Source organism: Miscanthus floridulus, chromosome 6, assembly GCF_019320115.1.
Source record: "Miscanthus floridulus cultivar M001 chromosome 6, ASM1932011v1, whole genome shotgun sequence".
In the NCBI taxonomy this organism is placed as follows: domain Eukaryota; kingdom Viridiplantae; phylum Streptophyta; class Magnoliopsida; order Poales; family Poaceae; genus Miscanthus; species Miscanthus floridulus.
The window spans coordinates 80,927,120-80,951,457 of record NC_089585.1 but is presented as its reverse complement, the minus strand read 5'-3'; the positions used below and the strand labels follow the sequence as shown (position 1 = coordinate 80,951,457).

At 42.8% G+C, this 24,338-nt stretch overlaps 1 protein-coding gene across 1 annotated transcript; it reads right to left on the bottom strand.

Moving 5' to 3' along the window:
* Positions 1–17,735: 17,735 nt before the first annotated feature.
* Positions 17,736–19,600, bottom strand: LOC136458464 (transcription factor MYBS3-like). Its single transcript, XM_066458397.1, has 3 exons — positions 19,075–19,600; positions 18,438–18,634; positions 17,736–18,336 (listed from the first exon to the last, which is right to left on the bottom strand). The coding sequence occupies exons 1-3, from the start codon at positions 19,451–19,453 to the stop codon at positions 18,004–18,006; spliced, it is 909 nt and encodes a 302-aa protein (XP_066314494.1). The 5' UTR covers positions 19,454–19,600; the 3' UTR covers positions 17,736–18,003.
* Between the last annotated feature and the right edge of the window lie 4,738 nt (positions 19,601–24,338).

Below are 24,338 nucleotides of genomic sequence, written 5' to 3'. Positions count from 1 at the left end.
ATAAAAGAGAGAATAAAGCTTACAACATTCTTAAGTCATTTCTTACATCACTTTATTATAGTATAGAATATTACCTCAATTGATTATAACAGCGGAATATAACAATGTTATCAGAGTTATAGAGGAAACAAAGATTAATTTAATGATATGGTGGAGTATTAACATAGTGGACATTTATATACGAGAGATGTTAGCAGATTTTACATCTTTTCTTATAAAACCTTTAGTGAGGGTTATAAATACACACTACGGTCGTAGCATGAAAGGAATTCTCTTAGAGCCCACCAGGATGTTTTCACACACAAGAGTCAGCTCTATGTATCCTCCGATCACCTACAACAGGGGGAATAAAACCCTGAGTACTCGATTGTACTCAACAAGACTTGACCGACAGGAGAAAAATAAAAGACTTCAAGGATATGTAAGGCCTATTTGACTTGTGGGTTATTGCATCTGCGGAAGCATTACTAAATGTGCTTCCTTATATTAAATTTTATTAGCAGTCAACATTAGTTCATTAACTATCCATTCTATGTAAGCTCCTATGCTACTTTCAAGCAGGCGGTGAGCAATCATAGCCATTTTATCATCTTTCATATTTTAGTTCTTACTACGGTGCTAGACCATAGCCAAGTCGTACAGTCTCATAGAAACATTGATTCACGAATCAATGTATCCCAGCTGGGTACTCCGAAACACACGCCCCGTTTGTACCCTAGGCACAAACAAGTCCAACCCATTCCGCTCCTGTCATGGAGTCTAGGTCCCCATCCAAACTTGGACTCCAAGCCCCAACACTTTACCCAATCTCAATATGGTGCTTAGACCTCCACCTTTCCCCGCCACCAATCAGTCGATCCGGAAAGAGCCGGAACCCGTGATAAGAGCGTAACGACCTTCCCGCTCCCATAATCAAGTATGTGCTCAGGATAATAAGTCTATGACTTGACTACCATCTACAGCAACAGACGGTTCTCAATCGACACAGGCGGAACAAGTGCAATCCGAGCCTCGCTCGAATGCCTAACCAAGTCCAGATCCAAAGTACCATTCCACCCGATCTCCAATTTTCATTCATATATATATATATATATATATATATATATATATATATATATATATATATATATATATATATATATATATATATATATATATATTCCATGTGACAGTAATATAATAGCAACAATAATATCTTTCCTATCTCAAGGCACCATCTTTTCCTCTACTTTGGTCGACTCCACGATCCATCGTTGTTCCTATTATGATATATGCAGATGCAACGCAGAGATATAAATAATCAACGGCAACTACAACTCTAAAATACGATTACGTTCCGCATGCTAATGAGCTAGCTTTAATGACTAACGTATTAGTCTATGTATCCACGTCATCAAGTAAGGCTTTGTCTCTAGAAAAATATTTTAGTCCTACAATCCCAAAGGTGTTTCGACATTTTATGGATTAAATATATTTTTTTTGAATTAGGGCTCATTTAGCTACCTTAGCAAACTAATTATTATGGAGCTATAAAAATTACAGTGAGCACCTGTCGATGCGGGACCCACAGGATACCCCGCAAGGGAGAAAGAAGATCTAGTCCAACTAGGATTCTTCCCATATAATCGTAGTAGTAGAACTATTAGGTAATCCTATTAGGAAATCTCATTGTAAACCGACTAGGACTCTGGCCTCCTGACTATATAAAGGAGGGCAGGGCTCCTGAGAGAAGGACAATTGTACAACAAGACACTTGACAATCAATCCAACGCAAAGGCTAAGGCCGACTGGACGTAAGGTTATTACTCGATCTACGATCGAGGGCCTGAACCAGGATAAATCGGCTGTCTCTTGCGTAAACCATCGAGTTCGGCATACGCCGAAGCCCGAACATACTGCCCCGGGTTCCCCCATGGCAGGCTATCGGTGGTGAAACATCGACAGCTGGCACGCCAGGTAGGGGTTCTCGGCGCTTTGCGTTCGAGAGCTCGGTGGACCTCAAAATCAAGATTCGTCGCACCGCCGTATTCACGTTCAGCATCGGCATCAATTCGTGCGAGCACGAGACCTCTTCGTCAACATCTACTCCAACTTCGTCAACTTAGCGAGATCCCAGTAGAAGCGCGACTGTATCACGTTCCTACTACATGCCAACCAGCATCAAACATGACTAATACAAGTACAAGTCGGACTGCAACTCAGACTCCATCACAACTCAGCTATATGCGGATTCAAGTCCAACTCCGACACAAGAAGAGTCCTACTCCCACACAAAGCCGACAACGTGTGGGCCAATTATGAAGCAACATATCCAAGAGATATACAAGCTATGAGATTGGACAGAAAAGGATAACGACATGCAAGTCAGTCAGGATATACGGAATTAATGGATCAACCCGTGCATACACGCGCACACCCCCGTCTCCAAGTCAACTTCGTATACGAATACATCACGGACATGCAAGAAGCTAACAAAGGAAGCAAGCAAGCAAAGCCAAAGGTGTTTGTGCATTGATTTATACATACGACATACTCATATGAAAGAAGGTCAAGAAATACAAGCTATATGGTCAATAAAGAGAAGACCACCTATAGCAAGCCGACAAGTCACGAGCAAGCAACCAAATTCTGGGAACCCGGCAACACGTTCCGAGTTGTTTCGAGTACTCGACATGACAGTCACTCGTTTGGTTAAACTCATCAGCAAACAACTCGGACGAACTGTCCAACGACTTCATCATGCTATTCGACTACATCAAGCAAGTTGTCGACCCCGCCTCCATCAGCTCAGATGCTACGCCAACAACTCGGCTGCAAACTGACTACTTGCCACACCGACCGACTACCCGGCTGCGGTGGTCAACAACTCTGCCATGAACCAAGCTAAGTAACGCTTTAATTTTTTACATTTCGGATATTATTCGTATGCCTCTGTGGCCATATCATCTTCCCCTAACGGCTGTTAGTTTCCTCAGATAGTAAGCCTTAATTCGTGAAGCTTGTTTTCTCGAATGGATGGTCACGTCAAATGAACCTCTGAACCATACGGATGGTCACGTCAAAGAACCTCTGAACCATACGGGTGGTCACGTCAATGGACCTCTGAACCAAACGCGAGATTCAAGTGCTTAAACGTAACAGGCTACTACCCAGGAAATTAACCGACCTAGCAAGGGAAGACACAAAAAATCATCATGCGAGCAAACATAGTGCTCAACATACAAAAAAATCATCATGCGAGCAAACATAGCGCTCTAGGTCTTCTCGTAACGGTCGCCGAATTCCTCAGGTAGAACACGCCTTAATCCATGAAGCTTGTCTACTCACATGGACGGTCACGAACCGAGTACCAGGCTCACATGGTCACGTCATGAACCTCTGAACCATACGCCAGAGATTCAAGTGCTTAAACATAACAGGACACTACCTGAGGAATTTGCATGGCCTAGCAAGAGCAAGACGCAAAAAGTTTATATACATTTCATAATGCCGGGGCCCACCCCTGATTGATTATTCAAATATGGGACATGCTCCCCACTTCATATCTGGAATGTCATTTACAACATATTTTTATGTTTAACATGCAGGGGAGCTACATCGGTACCATGAGATCAGGAAAACACGCTCCTGAGAGCTAGTCCAGAAACAACCCGAATTGATCAGAAAACAACCCGGATGAGGTACATACAAATTCAGAAAGAACCTGGACGAAGCGCAAACAACCCCAAAGAGGTGCTGCAAGTACCAAGACAAATTCAGAAAGAACCCAGATTGATCAGAAAACAACCCGGATGAGGTACATACAAGTTCAGAAAGAACCTGGACGAAGCGCAAACAACCCCGAAGAGGTGCGGCAAGTACCAAGACAAATTCAGAAAGAACTCGGATTGATCAGAAAACAACCCGGATGAGGTACATACAAGTTCAGAAAGAACCTGGACGAAGCGCAAACAACCCCGAAGAGGTGCTGCAAATACCAAGACAAATTCAGAAAGAACCCGGATTGATCAAAAAACAACCCGGATGAGGTACATACAAGTTCAGAAAGGACCTGGACGAAGTGCAAACAACCCGGAAGAGGTGCGGCAAGAACCAAGACAAGATCAGAAAGAACCCGGATGAATCAAAAACAACTTGGAAGAACATTTTAGAAAGAACCCGGATTGATAAAAAAACAACCCGGATGAGGTACATACAAATTCAGAAAGAACCTGGACGAAGTGCAAACAACCTGGAAGAGGGACATCAAGAACCAGAGAAGTCTAGAAACGACCTCGTTGAATAAAAAACAACTCGGAAGAGCATCACGGCTTAGTAAAAAAACTAAGCTCGGGGGCTCGAATTCAAGGATGAAAGACCAAGAATACAAGTACTCAAGACTACAACAAAGACAACACATCAAGACCCTTCATCCAATTTCTATTCTAAAGAAAAGTACTCAGAGAAGGCTCGGGGGCTTGTCGATACGGGACCCATGGGGTTTCGCACGGAGAAGAGAGAAGAAGACCTAGTCCAACTAGAATTCCCTACATGTAATCCTACTAGAACTAGTTACATATAATCCTACTAGGATCTCTACTTTGTAACCGACTAGGACTTCCGCCTCTCCTGGACTATATAAAGGAGGGTAGGGGTCCCTAGATCGGCAGATAAGAGACACAGGACAGACACACACATAACCGACAGAACTCACAACCACAACATATCTCGCAACACAACAAATAGCGCAGGGCGCAATATACTATCCACACCAGACTGGACGTAGGGCGCCGTGACTTTCCGGCGTGCCGAACCAGTATAAATCATTGTCTCCCTGCGTTTACCATCGAGTTCCTGCAAACGCCGATACCCCTCCGAACAAATCACCGTCCCGGGTACCCCGTGACGGGTTGCCGGTGATAAAACATCGACATCACCTAATAAAGTGATAAATTTACTGTGCAAGTTTCAGAGCCAACACTATCACCAATTTATCACAATAATTCCTACAAGTTTATATCTTACAATATTAAGTATCTTAAATTAATTAGATAACTCCTAGAAATATTATAAAACTATGTGAACAAAATATACTAGCAGATAGATCATGATTTTAGAAACTAAACAAAATTAGTTTCATATTTTTTGGTTAACTACATAATTTTATATTGAATTTACAAGTTTACCTTAGAAACTAAATTAAAAATGCATTAGAAAAAGAAAAGGGGCGGCAGCAACCCCCTCAGGCCCAGCAGCCCAGCGCGGCATGGCTACGCGCGCGTCGCGGTAGCCCAGCATGGCCCAAGGTCAGGGGCGCCCACGCGCGATGGCGGCGTTGCAGAAAAGCCCCCATGCTTTTAGATAATAACATGACTACTATGTGCACTATTCCTACCTTCAGTAATCTTGCAACCAAACCCTCAGATGCTTTCACCTTTACCACGAGGAGATCCCTGGAATCCCCACGTGCGCCGGCGCGGCGGCCGACGACATAAGGCGGTTACGTTGGGCAACCTAGGCGTGCAACGACAGAAGTAAGGGGCCGACCACCATCTATAGCTAAACGCGCAAGGATGGGTGGCAATTAGGGACTCAGAGGCACACTATCGTAGGCTACAGTGGTGAGCGGCTATCCGTGGCGACGGCGCATCTATTCCGACGAACCTACGAATGCTCGACAGAGTAGAAGTGGCGGATAAGCATCAGTGGCTCACCATGATGCACGCCCCACCAACGGTTGAAGCAGGAGAGCGCTGTAGCGGTCTAACCACGTGTGCCCGCACCGTGCGGCGACGCTCTGAGCGCGACACCGACACGTCCACACTCCATCGTCAAGCACCCTGGCCAAAGTAGCGCAAACACCAGATGGAGGGAGTCAAGGTGAGCTCAGGGTTACGAGCAATCGAACTCCTATCACTCCTACATTCCTTACCTCCCAACCTACTGATTCGGCGATGCCCACGGCCAGCGGCGAGCAAAACACTAAATTGTCGGTTAGTAGTGATCGGACAGGCTTGAGGAGAATAGAGCGCCTAGCTGACTACCTATAGCACCCATTGATGTGGGGAATTACGCTGCAAAGCCCGAGCTGGTGATTAGGAAGAGGAAGAAACGGTGGCTCTACACATGGTGTGGCTGTGGGGAGGTCAAACGAGTGAGCCCAAGAGGATTATGACGAGGTGACCCCAATAGATGGCAGCAGTACAAGCACATGCGCACAGATGACGAGACCTAGAGGCTTGGCGCGAAGCGCTTGAATTGGAGCAGCCGGACCCGAGCAGGTCGCACCGGCGTCAGCTACCAGGGACAAGCACGATAGAGGGACATCACCATCGCCCCTACGACCGAGGGCATTGGCCCAGACGTGGCAGCCTTTGGCACCTGCCTAGAGCCTCGACGTGGAAGGTGAAATGAGGGGTGAAGCGAGCGCCACGATGTCAAGGCGATGATAGTCGTAGCCTTGTCTCATCCCCGCGCACGGCTCGGTGACTAGAGGTTGGCGTGTGCACACAGTGATAGCAGGGCCAGGCCATAGCCAGCCAGGACGACCAACGCGAGGCCAAGGGCGCCGCGCGGCACCGACTAGGCACACGAGCTAGCCAGCGGCAATAGCCCTGCCATGGCCTAAGTTTGGCGCTCGTAGCGCACACACACGTGGAGACCGCGCCCACGGGGCCAGCGGCCAAAACGGTGCCAAGCACGATTTTAAAGCGAGCCAAAACTACTTAGCGTCTCGATTACGACTCAACCAATTCCACTAACCTGAAGCTGGTGCTAACAACTAACTAGCGAAACAATGCTTATAACCAGAGGATGGCCCAAGAGAAATATGGAGAGATGCCAAGATAAGATCTTCGCGTTGAATGCCGATTCATGAACTGGGCATCAAATCATGGTTCACATCGCGTTCTAAGGAGGTTTGGGCAATTTTTACGAGAGCAACGTGACACCCAACCCACTTCGACCTACACCATGCTCAAGTGCTTACTTAGAAGCAACCAACAGTACAAAAACATGAAACTAGTGTTTAAGTATTTTAGTTAGAACTTAAATGTCAAAATAGCATTGTCTACCACCCTTCCATACTTAGAAAAGTTAAGGGTTTTTAGTTGGGACTAAGTAGCCATCAACTCTTTTGTTACAATTTTTAAAAGGCCTAAACCTTATTAATTTCAACCAACAAGCATTTCATGAAATAGTCCATACCTTATACTAACCCATATGAGCAAAATATTTAAACACCATTTAGCTATTTTGCTCAATATAATTCGCCAAAAATAATATTTTAAACAATAGTTCAAGTGTTCGCCGACTTAACGAAAAGAACTTATCTTAACGCCAAATTTGATTTTTAAGCTCCCAAGAGCACTAGTTAATACTATTTATTTTCACAAATTAAAGTTGCCTATTCAACTACCCCACTTACTCGTCATCTTTACTTAAGTATTACACACAAGTTATATTTTATTTTTGTTTATATAAATTATTTTTCATGCCAAACAATTAAAACAACTTATCACATGTTTCTCGTTAGGATTTTCATTAGCGCTTTTACGCACCGAGTAAGTTAACTTGGATATTTATTTGAGTCCACCAAAGTGAGTCACATAGGATTGGCTTATCATTTCACGTGCGTTATAAATTTTTAAAACCTGAAAACTTGTTAGGCTAATTCCTCTCGGAGCCTGAATCTCGGTGCTAAGCAAGCTCATAACATTAGGGGTGTTACAAAAACATTTGATATACATATTTCTAGGACGGTCCTTTTAATTTGTATATCTCTAGAAATCAATTTCTAAAGGCGGGACATGGTTATAGAGGCCCTGTTCGCTTCGCTAAAAAAACAAGCCGAAACACTGTTCCGGCTGATTTGTTGTGAGCGAAAAATACTGTTCCGGCTGAAAAAGACGGATTATAAGAGAAGCGAATAGGTCCAGAACCTTTGATGTACAGTAGACAGCTAGAGGTTCCTATGGCGGGTTTAGAGAGAGAGAGAGAGCAAGAGAGCGAGAGAGTATAGGCTATTTGACATGAAACTTTTACTATCCTTTCAATGTGCTAGTGAATGATTTGTAACCATTACATCTTAAGTAACACAAGGATCATTTTTTTTTGTTCAAGTGTGTTACCCTCCTCCTAGATCTTTAGTGTTGCATGTTCGGTTATTTTGGCGATTGTTGGAGCTAATTTCTTGGGATTTCCATTTTTCTTCGTTAGGCGGGAATGTGGCTCAGCTTTGTTGGAGTATATTGATACTAATACATGTGAGAACATTCTAGGGTGATCTCCAGCAAATCCATCGTACGAGCATCTTCCATTTGATATTTTTCCTCATAGTTTTCTAGAAACCACGAATTTGCAAGCTATTTTGTTTAGGATAAAATACATTTTTCAACCTTGAGCTTGCACTGCAGTCTGATTCTCGACCTGAATTACAAAGAGAAAATTCCCTACTTGAGATAAAAGAAAATTCATCTTCCCTATTTAGCACCCAAAGTTCAAATCTTCCCTATTTATCCACTCTATTTATCCACTCTTAAAATTTTCTTCCCAAACTGACATTTCCGTTAGTTTGGCATGTGACGGTGTTAACTTCAAGGAAAAAAGACAATTTTGCCCCTCTTTGTTTTCCAGTCAAGTTGTTTCTTGGGTTCTCATTTTTTGCTGTTAGCGGTTTTTGTCATTCTAGGATATTTTGGCGCCACATTTTTTTTCTTTTAGCACCATTTTTTGGGTTCTCTTTTTTTTGTTGTTACATTTAAAAGAAATGAAAAAATGGTGCTAAAATGAGATCCAAACTAACGGGAGTAAAACACTTTTTTTTTGTCGTTACAGTTTTTTCAGTTCTAAATTTTTTCTGTTGCTTGTACGTACCTTGCATTGTTTCGGCCCATTGCTGCTGTGCTGCATATGTATGTACATACATTGTATATGTATCACACTAGCTTTGATGCTTTGTATACTATTCATTCACGATCACTGCCATGCTCTTCGCATTCTATTGTGTTATTTATTTATTTCCATTCCAAACCAATGGCAAACATCGGATATGTTTGTGTGATAACTTTATAAACAGGGCATGGCAACAACAGCTACTTCTGGTTCTAGATGCTTGTCACCATGTGCAGTAAATGGAACAATAAAAAAATGAGAACTGAAAAATGATGCTAACAGAAAAAAATATGGCGCCAAAATATCCTGTTGGTAGCCGGCACTACTACACAAAAGATTATGCGCAACGTTGCATTTTTGCACTCCGTGGCGGTCACCTATTTTCGCCCGCTGCGGTAAATGCCACGATTTATCGCGGCGGGCATTTTTTATTTACTGTGGTGGGCCCTTTTGCCCATCACGGTAAATCGATTTGTTGTAGCGGGCGTCTTAAGATGCCCGCCACGGAAAATATGTATTTTTCGTGGCGGACGTGTTAAGACGCCCGCCACGGTAAATCGATTTACCGTGGCGGGCATCCTATAATGCCCGCCACGGTAAATGGCCGAGGCCCAACAGGCCCAGGGCGAGGCCCAATAACTGGTCTCCATATAAAATGAGCACTTTAGGAGTTTAGGGTTTCAGTTCACTCACTCCTCTCCACCGATAGCGCCGCAGTCACTCCTCTCCTGTTGCGAGCCTCTCTCCTCCCATCTCCTCCCGTCACCATCTCCTTCCACTGCATATCAACCAGCACGGCGCTCTCCCTCCCTCTCTTCTCTCCCACCGATCCCTCCCTCTTCCTCCTCTCTCTCTTCCGATCCTCTAGCACAGGGCGTGGGGCGTTGAGCGTGGTGGCTCGTGGGACGGCAACGACGAGCCCGTCCTAAGGCAGATCTGGCCGGTGGCGGCGCGCGGTGACCGGATCCGGCCGGTGACGGCATCCCGAGGCGGATCCGGTCGGTGGCGGTGCGCGGTGGCCGGATCCGACGAGCGAGGACGGTTCGGCGCGGCGGCCTCCCTCCACCATGGCAGGATCTCCACCACGGCCACGACGCCGGGATCCACCATGGCCATGACGCCGGGACCTCCACCACGGCGGGCGAGGACACATCGGCGCGGCAGCCTCCCACCACCATGGCGGGATCTCCACCACGGCCACGACGCCAGGATCCACCACGGCCACGACGCCGGGACCTCCACCACGGCGGGTGAGGACGCGTCGGCGCGGCGACCTCCCTCCACCACGGCGGGATCTCCACCACGGCCACGACGCCGTTATCCACCACGGCCACGACGCTGGGACCTCCACCACCGCGGGCGAGGACGCGTCGGCGCGGCGGCCTCCCTCCACCATGGCGCGGCGGGATCCGCAAGGAGGCACAGGGATCCACGAGGAGGTGTCGGCGTGGTCCCCTGCGAGCGACTGGCGAGGTGGTGGCGGCCCTGCAGTGGCGTCGGCGTGTCCAGCCGGCTTCTCCAGAGACGCTAGGGCCTGGCCGACTGCTCCTCTTCTCCCTCCCCGAGCGGCACGGATCTGCAGCCGTGGGAAACCCAGATCCGTCGCTGGTGGGCTCGCTAGTGGGCACGAGAACGGGCTCGTCGGCGGGCTCTTGGTTTTTTTTTGTTTTTTAAATGATTAACTGCAGCGGGCATCCTAACGTGCCCGCCGTGGTAAAAGTATATTTACCGCGGCGGGCACGTTACACCGTCCGCCGCGGTAAATCGATTAACCGCGGCGGGCAAGGCCGCCCGCCGCGGTTAAGCCACGATTTACCGTGGCCTCTAGGCCGCGGCGGACGGCTTTGCCCGCCGCGGAAAACCGAAAACTCCCGCCTCTAGTAAAGTTTGTGTAGTAGTGCGGTAAATGGAACGAAATAATGAGAATTGAAAAAATGGTGCTAAAAGAAAAAAATGTGGCCCCAAAATATCTTGGAATGACAAAAAACACACGAAAAAATGAGTACCCAAGAAACAACTTGACTAGAAAACCAAGTAGGGGTAAAATTGTTTTTTTTTCCTTAAAGTTAACACGTCACATTCGAAACTAATAGAAATGTCAGTTAGGGAAGAAAAATTTTAATAGTGAACAAATAGGGAAGGTTTGAACTTCAGGTGCTAAATACGGAAGAGGAAGTGTTTTTATGTCTAATAGGGAATTTTCTCAATTACAAAACCTGGTACCAAACATCCTCCAACTATTAACTGGACAAATCTGGTCCTCTTGCTAGACTTAAAGGTGGTTTCCTATTGTCTAAATATAATAAGAATCTGGTTTAATCCCTAAAAATTCATCAGTAGCTTATCTTTTGAAAATATAAAACTAGTTTCACATTTTTTAATCTAAAATAAATTAATTATATTTTTAAGATTAAACCAAATTTTATTATTCTTAGAAAATAGAATATCACCTTTCAAACCAGCTAAAGGATCAAATATCGATTTCAACATTTAGAGGGCATCCGGTATCTGGTTTCGTAGTTCGTGTTTAATCAAAATGTAATAATGATTTAAAACTTTTAAGACAAAAAGGAAACTCTGTACCGTAGATTGACGTACCCCGTGGTTAAAGAAGTGTGTCGTAAAAGTGGATAGCCTCTTGCCCTCTTGTGGCTTTTTCCTGTGGCTTTTGTTGATGGAATGTTGATCATCCACTGGAGGTATAGCAAAAGCACGATGCGCCTTTTGCAGGCAAATAGAGCAAATACGCCCCTCTTTATCTGCCGCCAAGTGGAAGTGGTTGGTCTATACGTATCTTTATCCTCTCTTCCACACTCCTAGTTGCCATTGCCACACTGAAATCTTGAGACACACAGCATATCACCTGGACACTTTGGCATCTCTCTCTCTCTTTGCATGCATGCATGCTCATATAGGAGTATTATTAACTAAGGGCCTGTTCAGCAGGACTGAAAAAAACTGTTCCGACTAATTATTGTGAAAAAAAAATACTGTTATGATAGGATGTGAACAGTGATTTCGTGAGTGGGCTGGCCAGCCAGCCGAACGAGCTCTAAATGTGTTTCTAACCCAGCATATACCTATTGTCAGGAACGACGGAGGGGAGATATTAGGCTACACCTAGCTCATTTGTGCTTTTCCAGCAAAAAGATGCATCACTCAGTTTGTTCGCTCGTTGATTTCAGTCAGGGCTTATCAGCTAGCCAACAATGTTTTCCTCTTATAACAAACCAGCATCAACCGGGCTTATCAGCCCAGAAACCAACCAGCAAACAGGTCGATTATCCGCGACAAGGATCTGATGGCAACTGGGGTACGTACGCTCGTCGCTGAAACTTGGCGTCGTGGTCCGTGCTCTTCAGTTCCGACCCCAGAGGTACTACTGCATCCATCCTACAATGGCATTGTTTAAATTCAGGGCGTAAAGTTTTTGGTATCACATCATATATGAGAGTGTTGTACGGGGTGTTCGGATACTAATAAAAAAACAAAGTATAGAATTCGTCAGTAAACCATGAGACGAATTTATTAAGTCTAATTAATCCGTCATTAACACACGTGTTACTGTAGCACCACGGTGTCAAATCATGAACTAATTAGACTTAAAAGATTCGTCTCGCAAAGTAGCCGCAATCTGTGTAATTAGTTATTTTTTTAATTTATATTTAATACTTTATGTATGTATTCAAATATTCGATGTGATAGGACATAAATTTTTAAGAAAAAACTAAACAAGCATACCTGGAATGAATTGCAATTGGGAGTTGGAGCCGTGCAGCAGCGCACACCCTGCGCCCCTGCGGTGGTGCAGCTCGATCGATCCATGCATGAATTCAATGAATCCACGCGACGCACGCACGCAATATGGCCGTACGGCCAGCGGGCGCACCAGTCCTATCGCAGATCTGGAAGGTGTCCCTGCGCAGGTACCACCGGGATGATGAGAAGGACGACGACGCACGGCACCACACGGATGCTACTAGCCATTGGCCATTGCCATCTCGATCGAATTCAATTTCAATCTCCATTGCCATTGCCTTTGGAAGCACATGCGCGTGTTGAATGTTTAAAGAAATAATATGTACAGTACCATATTATTTTTTGCAATTAATATTTTTAGCCGTGCCAACCCCCTTGGCATGTAAGGCTAATGCCACCCTGGCCTTTGTCCATCAACAATCCAACATGCACCCTTATCGACCCCCTAGAACTAAAGAGAGCTTGGGATGAAACTCTTTTTTTACTCCTTCCTTTCTTGCATGGTACCTTACCTCTACTACCAGAATAGTTAGGTTCCCTGAAATGAATCTAAGTTTTTTTTTTTTGGAACAAACGCTTCATTATTCAAAAAGAGTCATTACAATATGAAAGCAGGCAACGCTGCAAGAAGCTAGGAGGATCAGACCATACATAAGTCTGCAAAGAGGAAGAAGCATGCTGCACAAAGATCGATGATTGCAGCAATTTCTGAACGGAATCAAGTTATTTTTTTAAATCATATGGTACAACGTAACGCCCACAACACGCACGCACACTCACCCCTTATGAACGCATGTACGCAAATCTTACCCCTATAAGCACCTCCGAAGGACTGAGCCGACAGATCTTGAGATTCACGAAGTCACCACAGACGCCTCGCTGTCGACGATGTCGACTAGCACTAAAAGCATAGCGCCAAGTTATTGACAACACATTATCACAGCTTAATCTCAACACATATGTTGCACCACACACTACGATCTCTGGACAAATTAAGGAGCCTTCATCGTCTGCATCTGTGGCCTCCTCGCTCTGTCTGCATTGCTTAGCCTCCCTTTCCATCCTCTCATACACGTCAATGCTTGGCATGCATAAACGCAACATCTCTGTTTCATGAAAAAAAAACTCAACAGAAGGTCTAACACATTGGCGCCAGCCTTAGACATGGGCAAATGTTACTTGCTCCTCATCTTGCACTCTCTCTCCTCGATCTCCCTTGTCTACCGCCAAGCCTCACAAAAAATCAAGCTCCAACAGGACTGCTCCTTTGCAAGCCTTGAGGATACAGATAACTTTGGCATGGTCACTTCTTTATCCTAACCTCGAACTTAGCCATTTCACGCCCAAACAACCAATGCAACTTCGGGCCATATTTGTACTCCTAAACATCACACAGTGACCATCCATCTTGCATAGCATGAGTCACTACTACACTCACATTTTGTAGGAGCGGCTCGTGATGCTTTGTAGGGGTGGTTTTTCTAGCCGCCCCTACCACAATGTTGCTACAAATCACTGATTTGTAGGGGCGGTTGGTCAGCCACCCCTACAAATCCGGCTCAAGATTTGTAGGGGCGGCATTTTCTAGAAAATACGAAATCGGGCCAAAAAAATAGGGAAAAAAATAATCCGGGGAGGCCCCCCACTCGCTCCGCCAAAGTCGCAAGTCACCGTGAAAATCGCGCGCTTCGCGGCTACGGGGGGGTTCAAAACCGCGACCTCCCCTCCTTTACCACTACACCACACACTCACTTGTGTCTATATTGGATTTTAGTTCTCCACGTATTATCCTAAACTGAGCTTAAATTGATTGTTTGAGAACCTAAATGAATTCAAATAAAAAGTTATCAACTACAAAGTGGTATAACTTTTTAAGATCTACAACTTTCATTTTGGTAGTTTCTCCATCCGAGGTCGTTTATAAATTTTTCATTTCAAATTTAAGAAATTCAAACGTAGTTTTCCTTGAGAAGATGATTTTAAATTAAAAAGTTGTCAACTACAAAGTTGCATAACTTTTCGAGATCTCCAACTTTCGTTTTTGTTGTTTGTCCATCCGAGATCGTTTCAAAAATTCAAATTTCTAAAAAGATCTCCAACTTTTGTTTTTGCAGTTTATCCATCCGACGTCGTTTCAAAAATTCAAATTTCAATTTTTTTGGAAATTCAAATATAGTTTTTCTTGACAAGATGGTTTCAAATCAAGTAGTTGATAACTTTTTGGGATCTACAACTTTCATTTTGATTGTTTCTCCATCGAGGTCATTTGAAAAATCCAAATTTTAAATTTTAGAAATTCAAACGTAGTTTTTCTTGATAAAATGAATTCAAATGAAAAAGTTGTCAACTACAAAGTTCTATAACTTTTCGAGATCTACAACTTTTATTTTGGTCATTTATTTATCCGACGTAGTGGTAGTAACATTGTTCAAGAATTTTACAAAGTTACATCCGCTTTGTCGGATGAACAAATGACCAAAATAAAAGTTGTAGATCTTGATGAGTTCTACAACTTTTATGTTCATGATTTTTCCAGCTGAAATGATTTAATATTTCAAAAAGGCGTTTGAAGTTGCCATTTTTAAAATTCAAAATTCAAATTGATAAAACAAAGTCACATGAAAAGATGATCAAAATAATAGCTGTAAGAACACAATAAATTGATAGAGCATGATTTTAGAAAATTTTAGAAAAAATCATCAAATTTGAAGTTAGTATGAGGGAGAAAGACTAGTTATAAGTTTTATCCAGAGATTAGAAAGAGAAATCAGAGTTTTTCAATAATTTCAAAATTGAATTTCAAACAGCATTTAGAACCCGTAAATGATTTTAAATAAAAAAGTTGTAAACAACAAAGTTCTAACACTTTTTGAGATCTACAACTTTTATTTTGATCATTTCTCCTTCTAAGGTCGTTTGAAAAAAAAAATCAAATTGCAGTGTCCCAACAAATCTGATTTGTAGGGGTGGCTGGATATAGAGCCGGCCCTATAAATTGGGCCATTTGTACGGGCAACTTATAACACCAACAACCCTACAAATAAATTTGTAGGGGCGGCTCGTTTAAGCACAATTTGTAGGGGCGGCTCAATATAAAGCCGCCCCTAGAAAAAAAAAAGGAAGTGTTGCTACAAATTCTTTTTGTAGTAGTGAATAAATGTTCAAAGATTCATTCAATGAACAGAAAAATAATTGGAAATTATTTCTTTGGAGTAGAAATAAAGTCAACGTTGATGGTTTTTTTTTGTCAACGCTGATGTTGGGCCTCTAGCCGGAGCTTTGCAGGAACTTTACAATGGGCATAGTGGTGGGTTCGCTACAGGACTTGCACTAGCATCAGTCTTCTCCTTCGGTGATATTTCAGGAAGGTTTGATGGAGGTGGAACCCAACATTTGAACTCTCGGTCTAGACATATGGGAAGAACCTAATAATCACGTGGCTCAATACTCCAAAGACGGCTCCATATATGCTTCACTTGGCACATGTAGAAAGCTTGGCCGGTCCATTCAGGATTCCTAGATTGCTTCACATGTGCAAGACAACCGCAATCACATCTTAATACAGTAAGATGAGGTAGAAACAGTCCCATAACTCCGTGACCCTTGACATAGTAAGGGCGGTTAATTTGGTGGCACTTCGAACCTACTAACATGCAGCCTGTTCGCTTGCTCGTAAACGATCGTAAATTTTCAGCCGGAAACAGTGTTTTTCTCTCACACCAAACCAGCCAGCAGTAAATAATCCACGATTATTTACGGCCTCCCGAACAGGCTGATGAATGACAAAGAAACATGAACGAATTAATTATGCATGTTTTGTACTTTCATATAATATACTTCTTATTAAAAGATGATTAATTCACATCCTTCATATATACCTCCATTACAACTATCATAGGTTAAGTGCAATGGAAACAAATATCGCGAACTACATCCTTCTTTGTACTTATTCCTACATCCACCATATTTTCATTAGTGAGTTGGAAAAAAATCTAACTTGTACACCAAATTGTGATGAATACGAGCCACGTTGTGATCCTCTTGTACCTCCATTCTAACTGTGCACATCATCCTCAAACTAAACGACAATTTTGACCCATAATCCAAAATACAAAGAATGCGCCAAATTAATTTAATTGAGACATAAGACGTATACATGCTTCAAGAGATAAAACACTAACTTTAGATGACGGAACCCCAATCCTTTTTCGGGATTTTGTAGATTTGTTTCCAACAATGTGAATCTATATACTGAAGTTTGATGAGAAGTAGAATGAGAGGAGAATACCTTGCTACGCTAGGTGTATATACGACCTAACTTTAGGAAGGGGGCTAGCACGGCCCATGTATACAGGGGCGGATCCAACGGTGGGGGGTGGGGGGGGGCTCGAGCCCCCCTACCCATACCGGAGCAGTGGAACCCCTTATGGAGCGCCCATGGATTTTTAGACAAAGTTCTTTAATGTAGGGAGGCTTATCGAGCAACAGTGTTGTTCAGCCTGAAATATTTCCTGGATCCGCCGCTACATGTATAAGACCTTACTACACTAGGGGTGTGATGTGGCAGGTGAGCCCCACAGTTTTCCTACTTCCTCCGTCCTAAAATATAGTGTATTCTGGCATTTGAAATTTATTTTGAAATGTGTCCTGAAATATAGTGTATTCGGGGAACAAGAAGATAATGTTTACTTAAATACAAATATATCTGTTGTTTTAATTCAGTACTTGCCATATTTCGTATAAGAAGATAAGAGCCCACCCTTTAATCATGCGAAATAGAATCGGATTTCTATAAATTAGGAAGTTAAGGGAAGGGTACATGCGTATATTGCACTCTCTCTTATTTTGTTTAAGAATTGCCAGAATACACTATATTTTAGGACCGATAGAGTATGCTGGATCGTTTGTGCCATGCTATAGAGTTGTCACGCCAGCCTAGTTTAGCCGTGTTAGGAGTGTTCGCATAGCTAAAAGGGTTAGTTAAAAAAACTGGTAGGAATTAAAGGGTCTAAAATGAAAAAAAAAATCCCAGCAGCTAGCGTAGCCTTGCAGTTTCAAAGCCTTGGGCGCAGGGGAATTGAATGATTAGCGAGGAACAAGTCATGGGCATACAGGAGCAGAACCGATTCTGATTACATGGAACTAAAGATATATAGCAGCATAGTACACGTGGTACGATATCCACAGTTAGTTCAGTGCTATTTGCACAACGTTTTCACGAACAATACTGTATTGCCTAGCGCCTCATCTCCATCTGGCAGACACAGCTGAGCGAGACAGCAGGCACGCACGGCCTCGGCCTTGGCAACTTGCGCTGACGATGACGAATTTTGGCGCGACCTGCGTGCAGTGGGGGACGGCAGCGGCGGCGCGTCATGTTCCGACGGATGGGGCGGGCAGGGACATGCCCAGCTCCAGGTCCAACGGAGAGCAGTGGTGGCCGCACCCATGGCCATGCGACGAAGGCTGCAGCAGCTCCGTCTGAGCTGCCGCTGCCGCTGCCGGGAACGGTCTGGTCCCTGCACCTGATGCCGATGACGCGTCGGCCCTGATGTCGCCGCCTTCCTCCGTCGAGTTCAGGTCCAAGGCCGCCCTCTCGGAGTCGGAGGCGGTGCCATGGCGTGAAACGTTGAGCGACAGAGGGGTCGAGGCCCCTTCGCTGCTCAGCGGATTGGAAATGCTAGCACTGTTCTCGCAAATCGGCACCTGTTGGACCAGATTGATTGGTTACTACTTGCTAGTAGTTTAAGAACACGCAAAATTCAAGCAATTACATACTGAAAGATGTTGATGTACGAACTGCATACCATGTCAAAGAGACTGGAGCGGCGCTTCTTCTTCCCCATGCTGCTCTGCCTGAGGAAGAACTTCTGCGCATGGCTGGCGACCTGCGTGGGGGTCCTCGTCGTCACATAGTTCCTGGAGATGCCTCGCCAGTCGCCCTTGCCCAGCTTCTCCAGGCCGGCAAGGAACTGCCTGTGCTCCTCCTCGCTCCATGGAACTCCTGGCGTCAGTATTCATTATTGTTTTTGTTTCGAAACATCAGCTATTCTGTTACCAACCGATCGAACAAATTCAATGATTTCAGGATGACAGGTTGTGCACTGATTTAGTCAAAGAAAGGGAAGTAGTATCTCTCAGCTGCCTGCTTGATTATTACTTGCAGTTGCAGCATCAGGGGAAGATAAAGCGACTTCTTTTACCAAAAAAGTAAAGCATAATGCAACTTTTTTTAGGTCAGACTGATGGACAGTACTACCAATAAGAAAAGAAATTCGGGTAAAGAGTAGTTTCTGAATTTCCAAAGAAACAAATCTTCCTCTTTTGTCTTTTTCATCAGAAAAATAAAATCAGGTACGTATAGTACCTAAACTATGCACATGTTCATTCAGACCAGAAAAAAGAACAAGAAAAAATAAAAAGATTGCTCGGTTCTTGACGTACCTTTCTTCCTCTCCTGCACAACTCTGCCATGAGGTCCATCAGACAGGTACCCATTGGTCGCCCCCCTCTCCAAGCCCTTGTAAATCGACAGCAGCAGCGACGACGAGGACGACGAGGACGGCGAGACGAGGGAACATCCAGCTGGAGCCGCGAGCTGCAGGCAGTCCATGCTATAGCTCTTCTTTATGGACGCGGAGCCTGCGCCACCACCGCCGCCGCCGATACGGACCTGCACTCCGAACAGCCTTAGGCCGCTGCCGCCGCCGCTGTGGCCGCCGACATTGTCGCCGGCTTCGCAGAGCATGATTTCTCTGTGTCCTAAGCCGCAGGTCCTGGAGTTGTGGCCGTAGTTGCCACAGTGGGAGCACTTCCTAGCCATGGTGTGGCTATAAATCGATGGGCCGAATCTGTACCGTGGCCTTTGCTGCGGATGGCGAGACGTGGTGAGAGAGATGGGTGGAGGCCAGTGTTGTCCACAGGAGCACAAACCGTGGCGCACCAGTGGGTGGTACTGCGCTGCAACCGGGGATAGGTGTGTGGCTACTAGCTACCAGCTCAGGCAAAGAAACTTACGGAGAGCCCACTATAAATATGCTTCTCTTTGTCATGATGCTTTGGCTGTCGATGTGGACATGTTATTGGTTGGGAAACCACACAAAAGTGATATTGCTTGATGTTCACTTCTAGATCGTGTAGCTTGGACTTTAGTGGTAACTCTGATTGGTTAGTTAATCATCAAAAAATAAATGGGCATTACAAATTTTAATTTCCTCGCGAACTTGGTTATATCTGATTATATCCTGGCTCCAAGAGCATGTCTAAATTAATTTCAGTCTCTACATCTCTTTTGCCAGAGTCATTCCATTAAGATTCTCTTTATATATCTCTTATGTCACCAACGGACTCTCTAGATTGCGTTCTCTACACTCCTGTGGCTTTATTATAATTTTCTTGAGTGAAAAAAATATGAGAGAACTACCATATATTGAATTTAGATAGAGACGTAGCATCTCCATTAACGGAGAGAGAAGGGTGGTTTTGGAGAGTGGTTTAGAGAGTCTATTATAGCCTGATTTTTCATTTGGCTTCTAAAGTTTGTGATAAAGAGCCATGTAGAGAGTCTTTTGGAGACCCTCCTTTCTTACCAATTGCTAAACTTACATAATCACAGCAAAATGATGCAAGGGACTTATTGAGACAACTGAAGTGGAAGAAAGCACGAAGGCCTTGAGGAAATTGGAACTTCCAGACACATGCACCTCTAAGGTATTATAACCTATAATTTGAAATGGAACATCTGGATAAATAATTAAGAAATTAAAAAAGAAAACTCGATCAAACAACCTTTAAACCTTGTGAAAACTTTCCCATAGAATTTTCCACTACAAGATGAGTGTTTGTCTAAAAGATTCATAAGAAAGATCAAGACTTCACCTTTGATTTCATAGATCTTACATAAAACCTAGAAAAGATGAACTTAAGAAAAACCTCAAGCTCCAAACCTGAAATTTGATTAGACAATCTAGGTTCAGATCCAACAAAATTTTAACTCTTGCTTCTCTAACCCATGGTGATTCATTTTCCCACAAAACATCTAGTCAAAGCGGTCAAGATTTCACCTCCAATTTTACGGGTTTAGGGAAAAAAATTTGGAATGGGAGGGACAAACTTAGATAAAATTAATAAATTTTGAGATGTGAGGGGATTCAATCTAACATCACTCAAGACATGTTTTCACACATTGTAGCACTAAAGGGATATTTGGATTGGACTCTGGACCAAGCAACTCTAACCAGGAAGCATATCTAATCCTAGCTAGGTATAGCAAAAATCAAATGCTTGATAATGTTGCGCCTGCTAGGTAGGTTTGCCTAGTGTTGAACCAAACGTGTCCTAAATCTATCCAAGAACCCATGTCCAATTGTAGACAAAAGAACGAAATAAAAATTCCAAAGTAATGGCTTCTAAAAATAAAAATAAAAAAGATAATTTTGAGCAATGCATATATACTATGAGGGCTGATTACATTGATTAGAGAGAACTTGTTAATAAGGTCATGAGCATAACCACATCTCTTCATCTTATACAAAAATAGAAATAAAATGTTTCCTGAATTTAATTTGCTGCAAGTATAAGGAATAGTGTTAGCAATAGGTTCAACGGTCAGAAGTTAAGTTGACACGACGTCACATATCACACGTAAGAGTTCCCGACGACTTTCTAACTCAAGCTCCCGCACGTGCAATTCGCATGCATGCACGTACGCTAGCTGCGTGTTATGTTATCTACCGCTAGTATATAGTATATCTATTTAAATTAAAGAAAGCAGCTGAGGACGCACCCCAAGGAGATCGAGGTCTTGTGTTAGCTATAGCTTGATGTTGCTTAATCCGTAAGCGAACCAGGGCTATTGGAGAGTGTTTAGCTTAAACACCGGGTTTTACCGAACTTTTTTCTCTTTTGAATCAAGGTTAGTTTTATTACCTCTCATGCATTTCGAGTAAAAAAAGGTTTATTATATTAGATTTGCATGCATGAGTGGAGGTTGAATGGAGATAGAGTGATGAACATGGACTCCATTGATGGGTCCCCTTATCTAAGTGTTAAAATACACATATGTCTTACTCCATTGATGGGTACCATACAACTTAGGCCTTGTTTAGTTCCTCCCCAAAAGTTTACACTATATCCTATCGAATATTTAGACATATGCATAGAGTATTAAATATAGACTAAAAAAATAACTAATTACACAGATTGCGAGTACTTTGTGAGACGAATCTTTTAAGCCTCATGAGCCCATGATTTGACAATGTGGTGCTACAACATGTGCTAATGATGGATTAATTAGGCTTAATAAATTTGTCTCGTGGTTTACATTACGGATTCTGTAATTCGTTTTTTTTATTAGTATCTGAGCACCCTATGCGATAGCCCCATGTAACATCCGATGTGACATCCCAAAGCTTTAGACCCTGGATTTAGGCCTTGCTACATTATTTGTCCAGGACGACCAGGAAACTAAAGAAGAGCTGTTATGTCAACTGCCAAATCAGGGAACTAAAGCCTGCCGGCTAATGGTGGAGACGAAGGTTTGGATTGGGCGAAGTGGCCTAGAACTTTAATCATTGTTATCCTATCTCTAATAACACCAGTATTCTAGCTAATCGAATCCATGCACAAGACTATTTTTCGTTATCTCCTGTCCTGCGAACTACAGGCTGCTGCTGCTTTTCCTCTGATCAGAATCTTCGATCCACTGATAAAGCGGAGAAGATTTGAGCAGAGAGAGTGCGTGCTAGTCGTCCATGATGGGGACAGCCATTACCCAATTTTGTGTAGCATGTTTGGGGCAGATAAGACGGGGATAAGATTGTTTGTTTAGGTGTTGTTCTTCCACTGCCCAGCGTTAAGATATTAATCAGACAGCAGCGGCCACCGGATCGGATCAGCCATGCATTCAGAGATATGCTACTGAGCCAGGCAGCTGGGCATGCACATTGTTGTCTGATCCAGCTGTGACCTGTAAGCTGTAAGCATGAGATGATGTGCACTAACATATGCTGCTTTATTTAGCGGAAAATTCTTGATTAACCCGCATCATTATCTTATCAGCAGGTTTATCACAAGCGATGGCTTTGTTGATTTAACGCAGGAATATTCGGCTTTTTGTGTGGTCAATGTTCCTCATCCATATGCTTGTCAACAAACAAATGGAGGATTCCTCATCCACGGCTAGCTAGATAGGGAGCTTCATGCATTGGCTATCTTTAATTTTCTCTGAACATTCTATTTGCTTTTTGTTCCATCAAGGGATCCTGTGGCTTGGCATATATATATGTGCTATTCTTTTCTGCACCCAATGTGCAGACAACAATCATGCAAGTTGCTCAATTTGATGCTTCTTCTTCCTGTACTGCCATGATGGTTCCTTTATCTTTAGAGGAAAGAGAAATACTTTACCATGTAATCAGTTTTGATATACTTTATACAGAAGAGTAATTATTTTACACTTGACTCACCAGTTGCAAGTTTGCAATGATTCTGTTTGCATTTCAGCACTCACAAGAACCAAATGTCAAACTATGCTTGCCAAAGAAAGATATGTTGACCCTCTCAAGATGGCAAAAGAAGCAGCGGCAATAGTGTTTACTATTTTCTCCATTCCAAATTAAGACATTTTGACTTTTTTAGATTCATTTGTTTTATTATGTATCTAGGCATATCGTATATCTAAGTATATAGCAAAAGCTATCTATCTAGAAAAACCAAAACATTTTATACTTTGGAATGGATGAAGTACTACGTTCGTTAGGGGTCACAAGTGAACAAACTGTTTAAAATTTAGCAATCAGCATATATTTTTAGGTTGGGAACATGAAAATCATATATATATATATATATATATATATATATATATATATATATATATATATATAGAACTACTATCATGTAGCTGGCTACAAAATAACTTATTATGTAGTCACTTTGAGTTACGATAATTACTATGTTAATTTAGTAAGTGGTTTATTATAACGTTACGGTAAATATTTCCATGTGTTATAGTAACCCAACTATCGTAAATATGTATTAACATTATCGTAAATTAGTGTATAAAATTATGGTAAATGGAGGTGGCTACAGAATAACTTATTTTGTAGCCGGCTACTGAATAGCCTCTCCCTATATATATATATATATATATATATATATATATATATATATATATATATATATATATATATATATATATATATATAACTTATTCTGCGGCTAACTACAGAACAGTACGTATATATACGGTAAGGCTATTCTACAGCTGGCCACAGAATAACTTATTCTATGGCCACCTTGATTTACGATAATGACAATACACATTTACAATACATGGGTTACTATAATTCAAGATGATACTTACCATAATGCTATAGTAAATCACTTACAAGGGAGTTACCATAATCTCGTAAATTAGTATAGTAATTATCGTAACTCAAAGTGGCCACATAATAACTTATTCTGCGGCTAACTACAGAACAGTACGTGTATATATATATATATATATATATATATATATATATATATATATATATATATATATATATATAGAGAGAGAGAGAGAGAGAGAGAGCGAGAGAGAGAGAGAGAGAGAGAGAGAGGAGTACTTTCCAAAAATAAATTTTGATTTATTAAAACACTCTTTCTATCCTAAATGGAATGCACTTCTAGCTACAATTCTGAATCAATCCCACACTCTGCAAAAAAAT

What these genes read in the sequence shown, in the direction of transcription:
- LOC136458464 (XM_066458397.1), bottom strand. Translation starts at nt 19,453, where the DNA reads ATGGCTAGGAAGTGCTCCCACTGTGGCAACTACGGCCACAACTCCAGG. An exon ending in TGTGCAGGAGAGGAAGAAAG is followed by an intron (nt 18,635 to 19,074) that starts GTACGTCAAGAA and finishes TACTGACGCCAG; the next exon opens with GAGTTCCATGGAGCGAGGAG. An exon ending in GCTCCAGTCTCTTTGACATG is followed by an intron (nt 18,337 to 18,437) that starts GTATGCAGTTCG and finishes CTGGTCCAACAG; the next exon opens with GTGCCGATTTGCGAGAACAG.